The sequence below is a fragment of the Thunnus thynnus genome, chromosome 12 (genome assembly GCF_963924715.1).
Source record: "Thunnus thynnus chromosome 12, fThuThy2.1, whole genome shotgun sequence".
NCBI classification, from domain to species: Eukaryota; Metazoa; Chordata; class Actinopteri; order Scombriformes; family Scombridae; genus Thunnus; species Thunnus thynnus.
Window position 1 is genome coordinate 30,877,336 of NC_089528.1, and position 9,427 is coordinate 30,886,762.

At 34.7% G+C, this 9,427-nt stretch overlaps 1 protein-coding gene across 1 annotated transcript; it reads right to left on the reverse strand.

The window, feature by feature from the left end:
• Positions 1–1,317: 1,317 nt before the first annotated feature.
• Positions 1,318–6,840, reverse strand: LOC137193461 (immunoglobulin lambda-1 light chain-like). The gene is made up of 5 exons (XM_067604684.1): positions 6,798–6,840; positions 6,373–6,705; positions 3,917–3,961; positions 2,170–2,478; positions 1,318–2,058 (listed from the first exon to the last, which is right to left on the reverse strand). The coding sequence occupies exons 1-5, from the start codon at positions 6,838–6,840 to the stop codon at positions 1,892–1,894; spliced, it is 897 nt and encodes a 298-aa protein (XP_067460785.1). The 3' UTR covers positions 1,318–1,891.
• Positions 6,841–9,427: the final 2,587 nt, after the last annotated feature.

Below are 9,427 nucleotides of genomic sequence, written 5' to 3' on the forward strand. Positions count from 1 at the left end.
ATCTGTGTTATTAATGTGTGAGAGAAGCAGCTGAAATCCTAAACTCAGAGCTGAGAAACTGACACCATTAAATAAAGGGAGACATTCAAACTGCAGTCTGCTCAGGTCCCACAGTCTGTACTGAGTTCACAAATACATTACTCAATAAGTTTAAACAAATAGATCAAAATAAAATAGTTGAATACTAATAGTACTAATAGATAATACTAATAATACTTTTTGTAATAATTTTGATACTAAGAACGCTACTTAAATCATATTTTTTATATTTTTATTGAATACCAAACACAAACAAGCATATGTGATATGTATTTACAAAACAAAAAGAAACATCAGATGTATGTAAAAAAAACAAAAACCTCTCCTGTTCATTTTTAATGAAGAGAGCAAAGAAATGTTTCTCATTTAGCAAAAATACAAGTGCACATATACACATATACGTATGTTGGTGTGAACAAAGTTCATTTTCTCACATATTCCACCTTAATTACAATAAATGGCTCATTAAATAACAAAACCCAAATTAATAATACTATTAATATTGTACATAATTACTTGTACTAATTTAATAATTAATATAAATTATTTAATAATATAGATTTTATAATTAATACTTGTTTTACTTTCTTGTTGCTGTTTCTCTAATGAAGTTGTTTTTATCCATAAAACAAACACATTTTTAAATTGTGGTGTTTCTGAAATCTTTCTTCTTCTTCTAAATTGAGGTTTTTGGCTGCAGAGTGTTTAAATTCACACTGTAAGAACATTTTTAACATTCACTTCCTCTCTGCAACATTTAAAAAAATACATCCTACATTTGTTATCATCAATCAGAGCAGCAGAACACAAACCACACTGAGACAAACAAGTCATCTTTTCTACACTGAATCACTTTTCTATTTATTTCTGTTGTATAAATCTAAGTGAACTCAGTTTTCGTATAATCATATTATAGGGAAATGTACCAATAAATTTTGTCTAGATAAAACTGCAAGAGCTAATCAGTATTTTGGTGATTTAGAAAGAAATCAAAAAACACACCCATCATTTTGACAACATTCAGGCTTCAGTGCAGACTAATCAAGCCGCTGTGTGATCATTTTTATAGCAGCTCTTCAAAGCAGCTTTCCGCTGTTTCTTCATGTGTGTAAACAACAGTTTCATCAGCGTAGAGTCGTACATCCACACTGAAACTATATTACAAGATGATACCAACCTCTTGGCACACCAGACCGACTTGCTTGTATTTAATAACTTTTGCTTCTCTTTACTTTGTTGTTTCTGTTCAGCTGTAAACTTGTCTTTGTATCTTCCTGTATATTTGTTTTTAGCACTATGTGAAAGTTTACTGAGATCTACTGACGACAAGAGTGAAATTACTTGTAGGTATCAACAAACGTGGCTAATATAGTGGATTCTGTGTCCGATGATTTACATTATTTGAAGCCAAACTGAGATCAATGAAAACATGGACGATTATAAAAGACAGAAACTGTGATGTTTCAGTTTATTGAGAATGTAACTCTGAATGACTTTCACAAACCTGCCACCCTCTGCATAAAGTATTAAAAAGAAAATACACAAGAAAGAAAAAATACTGTAAGCACCTAAATATCCACCAGGTAGCTAATGATTCAACTTCATTTTACACTATTATACAAGTCACGATTAAAAGTGGAATTAAACTAGAGCATCAAGATATAATATTCTACAGAATGTATACTTAGTAACTGCAAATATACTGTATATGTTTATATATGTATTTATGTTTTCAGGACAAATGTAAAACCAACCACAACATATCATTACTGGTATTTCTGAACACTGATCAAAGTGATAAATGAGATGAATTGATGAGATGTGATGGTGAGAAAAGGCCAGCAGAAAACAGTCAGTCAGCATGTGTGCAGTTGGTGGACGGTCCCTTGTTTCTGAGGATCATCAGCAGAGAGAGTCCACAGCAGTACACCAGACTCTTCACTATCAACACTGTGTACAGCACACAGAGCAGCTTCACCTGGTACTGAGAAGGGACAGGTGGAGGAAGAGCAGAAACCTCTGAAACAGAAAAAAAAAACAAATGTCAGTGCTCTGCTCCTCTGCTCTCTCTGACAGCGTCTCCAGATGAAGCTGAATCACTGCTGAACACAGTCACCAAGCCTTCATTACCTTGTTCTGTTTGGGCCTCCACTGTTATCCCCTCGTGCTTGACGTAGCAGTGGTATTTATATGTGCTGTTCTCTTGCTGATGGAGCAGCAGGATGGAGGCGGTGCGTCCCGGCTCTCTGAGCTCCAGCTGCTCTCCCTCAGCAGGGGGCAGATCCTCCAGCGGGCCGTTCTTCTTCTGTCTTTTCCAGGAGAACTGGACCACAGGAGGAGACATAGCTGAGGCTAGACACAGCAGGGAGCTCTTCCCCTCCAGGTGGGCTCTGGATGCTGCTGGGTACACGCTCACCACGGGCTTCACTACCTGCTCATCTGAAGTTTGACAGCAGCAACAAGCAGCACAGACACACATTCACACAGTCAACAGCAGCTTACAGCACTGCACTGCATTCAGTCTGATCCTGGAAACTACATGATCACTAAACTACTCATCAATACACCACAAACATCATCTATTGGACACTGTATCAATAATCATATCAAACTAAAGTATCATTGAAGCTCATCATGTGTCATATATAAAGATTAAAACATCATTTACCACTTTATCAATATTTAACACAACATTAGTTACTAATATAATAGAGTTTATAAAACATAAAATACATCATGACATAACAGCCTCATATAAAATACATTTGCTGATGGTGATAGTGTTTTATATTAAATATATTTACCACCATATACTTTAATTAGTAAGAATCAATCAATAATTTTAACTTAAGAGCTTTGTCTTTTACATAAAAGCCAATTACAACAATATGTTTGGATATTTCAAATATAATATAATATAATATAATATAATATAATATAATATAATATAATATAATATAATATAATATGATGACATTTGTCTCAGTAAAATTTAAATTATAGTTTTGTTACTCAGTTAAAATATATTATATTTATTATTTGTTTTTAAATGATTATAGTGTTTATATGAAGTTTATTTACCAGCATATACTTTACTGTAATCAGACACACAATACATCAATACTTTTAACAACTTTTTAAAGAGTTTTAGCTTTTATATAAAACACAATTACCACAACATGTTTAGATATGTAAATAAAATATAATATAATAATATATATTCTTAATTAAATTACAACATGTAAATTATCTGATTCATTATATTTTCTACCAAACACTTTCTAAAATATTTTTGACATTACATATTTGACATCATGTTGATTTCATAAAACAATTTGATTTATATTAGATGTGAATTAAGATATACAATTATACATTTTATCTATAAATTATATTTAGCTTCATCACACATTTAAAATGAGTTTGCCTTCATGCATTAATTTATCTTTCATTAAAAGACATATTTATCATCATAAACACACAATTATCATGAGATACATTTTACCATTTACAAATATATACTGTATATTTAACACACATTATATTTATCACTATTCACTGATTCAGCAGCTGCTGCTGAATCAGTGAGATTATTAAATACTGTTTATTTGTAACATTACTGATATCAGACTTTTTGGCTGTAAACAAACTTTGATGTGATGCATAAATAAAGAAGAACTTGTGGTGTGCAGTGAGATTTGAAGCTCTTTTCAGGAGTTATTGATTAGTTTTATGGAAGAATGGCTGCATCAAGAATTCTCTACTAAATATGAAAAAAACTAACATGTAAAGCCTGAAGCAGCAGAAACTAAAACTAAAAACACATTTTCAACTTGTTCAATAAAATAACTGAAGGAAAATGAAAGTTTAGTCTTACCTACATACAGTTTAGTTCCAGAGACAAAGATGAAGTAGCCATATCCTCCCACAGTGAATGAGACTGTGACAAAAACCTGTCTGCTGTTGAATGTGTCAGCTGAGGTGAACGAATCCAAATTATGAACCAGTATCATATTTCATCTCCATGATGTGTTTCTCTAATGTTCATATCAACATGACTGTCTCCTCTTTTATTTGATTTTAGCCACATTAGCAGTGTGACTATATGGATGCTAATGTCAGTCGGTTGGTCGGTCCACCACTTAAGTGCAGATCCATTGGATCTGATTGTGGATCAAAGGACGGATGGATTGATCATTAAATGTTGTGCAGACGTTCACGGTCCCCAGAGGATTCAATTATTTATTTGACTTGATTGATTCTAACTTTTAATTTAGCGCCACCAGCAGGTCGACATGTTTGGTCCAGACTGAAATATCTTTTCATCTATTGGATGGATTGTCATGTAATTTAGTAGAAATATTCATGTTCCCCTCAGGATGAATTATAATAACTTTGATCCTCTGACTTTTCCTCTAGCGCCACCATCAGGTCAACATTTAAACTCAACTAAGAACTCATTTAAAATCAAACTGACATTTGTAACGATGCTGATATAATCAATATTTTTTATAATAACCATGATCTGTCAGTGTGTAATGTGTTGGTCGTGGCTCGTAGTGATGAACCTACAGAGAATTATCAGTGACTCTGCAGCTCCTCTCGGCTTTACGGAGCTTTATAGTGAGTTTCAGCTCATTGTTTATCTGTCCAGCTGCAACTTTACTGTTTTGGTTCACTCTCAGCGCTCTCATAGCGTTGCTTTGGGCCGCAGCAGGCAGCTGTTTTCAGAGTAAAAGCTATAAAAACCCACTGTACACTACCTGCTCAGGACCAAACGGCAAACAGACAGTTAGCTGTAGACTAGCTGCTGAACATAGTGGAGCATTTAGCAGCTAAAGAGCCAGATATTTCCCTCAGGAGTTGGTAGAGAGTAAAAACAGAGCTAAAAGAGAGTGAATATTGGACTTACATTCACCAGGTGGACAGAAACACGACTCCAAATGAATGATAATGTTGCTTGCTGTGGAAATAAGCAAGTGTTTGCTAACAAGTTCAACATATCAACTTAAAAGCTGATGATGTGTCAGTGTTGGTCACTACTTGTTTCTGATGAAAACTAGTGGACAAAACATCAGTAAATGCAGGTGTAAAATCCTTCACTACAACTTAACATTACAACAGTATGTTGTGTGGTTCACTCCAGACGTTAAGATAAGAATGATGGACTAAAATAAAATATTATTCCTGTTGATTAAAGTTCAAAAGTTGTAAAGTTGACATTTGAGGAGATTTGTTGAGTATTATGAACTAAACCAAGTTAGGATGACATTAGTACCTGTGCTGCCATGCAGGTACATTTTCATAGGAGCCGTAGTTTTTGCTTGTTTGTCAATCAATTGATGTTTAACATTTTGAATCACATAAAGGATTAAATTTCTAATAGTAAATGCTGTAGTGGAGCCATTTGTCTTAGAATATGGACAGTAAACATCAGAACCTGTGGTTAAGGTTTAGTTAGGTTTAGGTAAAGATCATGGTTTGGGTTAAAATGACTTTCTTGTTAAGATGAGGGGAGCTGCGTCGTCATGGTTACAATAATAAACACGTGGTTAAAGTCAGGAAATGATGGTGGTCGTGTTAAAAGAAACAAACAGTGTCTGCTGTCGTTTCTCTTGTGAAGACAGTCTCAGCTGCTCACAGAGCAAAATCCATTTACATTTACCACATTTCTGTTGAGGGGAAATTGTCATAAATCCAAGAATTGTGTCGAATCTTTTACTAAAGTGAATTTATCTGTTCAAAGATGTGACGTGAAGAATCCTGCCTGAAGGCTTTTATTGTGAAAGAGCCACAGGAAGTGTTTTCATTAACAGAAGATTATTATTGTGAAGGAGGAATGAACTTTATTCCAGCAGCAGGTCAAAGAAGACCATTTTTATCTTCATCTCAAACTTTCAACTCTGTCAAACATCTTTTTCTATTTATTATTTTCTCAATTTTTGTTATTAAATCAAATGTTAATAAAGTTTCACTTTTCATCTCTCCATTATTTGTCTGTTTTTTTCTGTGTTATATTGTTTGTTTGTTTGTCTTCATCTTGTTGTATCATTGTGCTTCTGTGTTGCTCCTTTGTTCTCACTGTGTGGAACAACAGGAAATCTGCTGAAATAGCTGATAAATAATATCAATGAAATATAATGTTTAAATCAAAATCCTGACACCAACAGACAAACATTTAGTCCTCAGCTCAGTTTGTTTGTGACTCTGGCTGAGATGGAGGTGAAATATGTGAACCTGGGCTGTGGTTTACTGCTCTCTTCCTGTCACAAACACTGTTTGACATCTGTTCATCTGGAGGTTTTTGTTCAGGCTGCAGGGATCATTTCTCACTGTGGGTATCAACTTTCACACAGGAGCAGTAGTAGGTGGCTGAATGTGAGAGTTGAACTGTCCGGATCTGCAGCTCCCAGCCGTTCCCTTTATTTACAAATGAGAAATCATCTTCTTGAGAATGATTGTACCTTCTATCTACTTTACCATTCGTCGTGTCAATATCAAGAATCGGTGTGAATGTTTCTGTGTCTTTCTTCTGTAACCAGAATACAGATGGGTAACTACTGTCACACTGGTCAGTTCCTCCACAGCTGAAGGAGACTGTTTCACCAGCTCTCCTGGTCAATGTTAAATCTTTCTGAATCAGCTCTGCTGCCATGGCAACCAGCGCTGTAGAGAAACAGACACACAGATGAAGGTCAGCATGACGGTGTTTGTTAAAGGTTGAGTTTGTTGGCTCCTGATTGGCTGGAAACACTCACCTGAACACAGACAGCACAGAGCAGCAGCTGGGTGGAAAAGCATTTTGTGCAGTGGTGTTTCCTCTGGTGAACCTGGGGAGAAGTGGCGCTCTGATGCAGCTGAGGCCAAACAAGGACGAGCTGTGAGATCAGACGAGGGCCACGTGGTTTCTAACAGCTCCTCAAACCTCCCATCAGCCCCTGCGGCGGACAGATAAGGCTGATGCTGCTGTCTCACAGTAGACCTTTTCATAGTAGTAAACTTAGAATCCCCCTCAACGTAAAAATATGTTATTCTTCTCGTGCCTTCAGTTGGATGTTTGAGTTTGTTTTGACAGTTTCTCTGTATCACCTTAAATCTCAGTTTAACCCTTTTACCTACGAGCAGGATTTACGACATCACAACTAGTTTGAAGTCAATCATGGTCCAATATGCAACTTACACAAGTGTGATGTGGAAACTTGAAGCCTCCAGTACATAAACACTGAAAATGACTTCATAGTGAAGGAGGAGACATCTGATGTTCAGCAGGAAAACTTTAGAAATGAGAAATATACAGATTCAGAAATTCTGGATTTGGAGGCATGACAACGAGCCCAAACATCCAGCCAGAGTCATAAAGAACTATCTTCAGCAACAAGAAGAACAAAGAGTCCTGTAACAGATGGTTTGGCCCCACAGAGTCAACTATTAAGACTCACAGGCAATTTAGAGTTAGTTTATTTTTAGTCAACTTTGGACTGTGTGGGGAAAAGGAACATTGCAGGGAGATTATGCAAACTCCACACAGAAAAACATCGATCGGCCAGCGGGTCTGATGCCAGAAGCTTCTTTCTGTGAGGTGACAGTGCTAACCACTGCACAAAACCATAACATCTGCATTTTGATTCCAGCTATCATGCCCCTCTCTCTGCCCTGTTTCCTGTCTCTCTGCACTTTCAACTGTCAAATAAAGGAAAGAAATGCCCAAAAAAGAAGGTGTAAAAAGAATAAAAAGGTCTATTATTTATTTATTTATTGTCATTTTTTGTACAAAGTGAAACTTTTTGGAGCAGATTTCTTTATATATATTTTTAGTTTTTTTTTATTTACAATTTGAATCTTGTGTACATTTTGTTTTTGTTGCAATCTGAATCTTTGAACTGAAGTTCATTTTAACTTTGTTTGAAACAAAACAGCTTTTGTAAATTTATAATAGTAATAGTATTTTAAATTTATTATTTAATTAACTATTTTGGAGTTGCTTTTATCAAAATCAAAATAAGAATCAGGTTTAATGCCAAGCAGGTTTGTACATACAAGGAATTTACCTCAGTGTTGTGGTGCCTAACAGTCAAAAATATACACAGAATTAAGTAATCCTGAATAACATAAAAAAGAAAGAAATTTACAGTATGAAATATGTCAAATATATTCTAAGTAAGAAGAGCTGCTACAGGTTTAAATTTTACATTGAAAAGAATGAAATGACATGTACAAAATATTGACCAGAATGTGCAAATGTTCAGTGTAAACAGTATATGCAGTATGTAATTAATAATACTAAAACTAATACTACTGCTAATAATAATAATACAAGTTGTCTTTATATTTTGAATTAGTTGAACTAATTTGATCTTACATGGCACGTTACATTAACACAAAGAGCAGCGTATTTGCTTAATTAGATCTTTCTGAAAAGTTATTCTCAAATCTACTTTTAATGGAATAATACATGAAACCAAACCAGATAAAAGCCAGACTGTTCCTTTAAGAAGCTTCATAATCAGCTAGGATACATTTAATGTTATTTTAAGAAATGTTTGTTCTGCTGCCAAGCTTTTCTATCATCTAAACAGTTCCCATATTTACTCTGAACTGACTCTAACTTGAACTAACTCTGAACAGTTTGATCTTTCCCAATGAAAGGCCCTTAAAGTCCTGATAATATCTTCATATCTTGTCATAGAAGATTGACAAGAAGTTGCAAACTTATCACCAAACAACAACGTCTTTTTACAGTCTTAAATAGGCGTAATAACAATAAATGAAGCGTACTGAACTGTGTTGTGGCCAAGTAGTTACTGTACCTCATGGTGAGTTCTAAAATTAAAAATCAAAGAGAAAGACCGCCACCCTGTGGTCATTCAGAGGAAACACAAAGGGATCCAGACCATGCCATCTATGGTCACCATGACAACATGATGGTTTTCCTCTAATTCTGCTGTCAAAACAGCAGTGACATCTAGTGGATAAAACAACATAATACTGATCTTGAAAGAAAGAATGAAGCACTGTAAAAGCCCTTTGAAATGACTTAAGACACTTTATTTTTAATTAAATTGGTGGTAGCTCAGGTTTTTTTTCTAAGATATTATATACTACTATAAAAATTCTAAAACAATCAATAAGAATGCAAAGTTCTTGTGAAGTTATGCATTGTATAGACTTTTTTTTTTTTCTTTTTAATATTACATAATTATTTATTTTTGCATATCTGACATAAAGAACAGGTTCATAATATTTTAATTGTGTCTTAAAACATCAATCAGGTGTCCATATGAACAGTAAAAGAGGTTTTCCTCGCTGTAATCATTCCCCCTGTTCATACTGGATATTAAAAGGTACTTCAAATGTGTTTTCAATGTAACTGATGGAGGCCAAAATCCAC

Excerpts from the sequence above, each read along its gene's own strand:
- LOC137193461 (XM_067604684.1), bottom strand. The coding sequence starts at position 6,840 with ATGCTTTTCCACCCAGCTGCTGCTCTGTGCTGTCTGTGTTCAG. Across the intron at positions 6,706-6,797 it reads TCTGTGCTGTCTGTGTTCAG|CGCTGGTTGCCATGGCAGCA; the intron begins GTGAGTGTTTCC and ends GTTTCTCTACAG. Across the intron at positions 2,479-3,916 it reads TGGAACTAAACTGTATGTAG|ATGAGCAGGTAGTGAAGCCC; the intron begins GTAAGACTAAAC and ends GTCAAACTTCAG.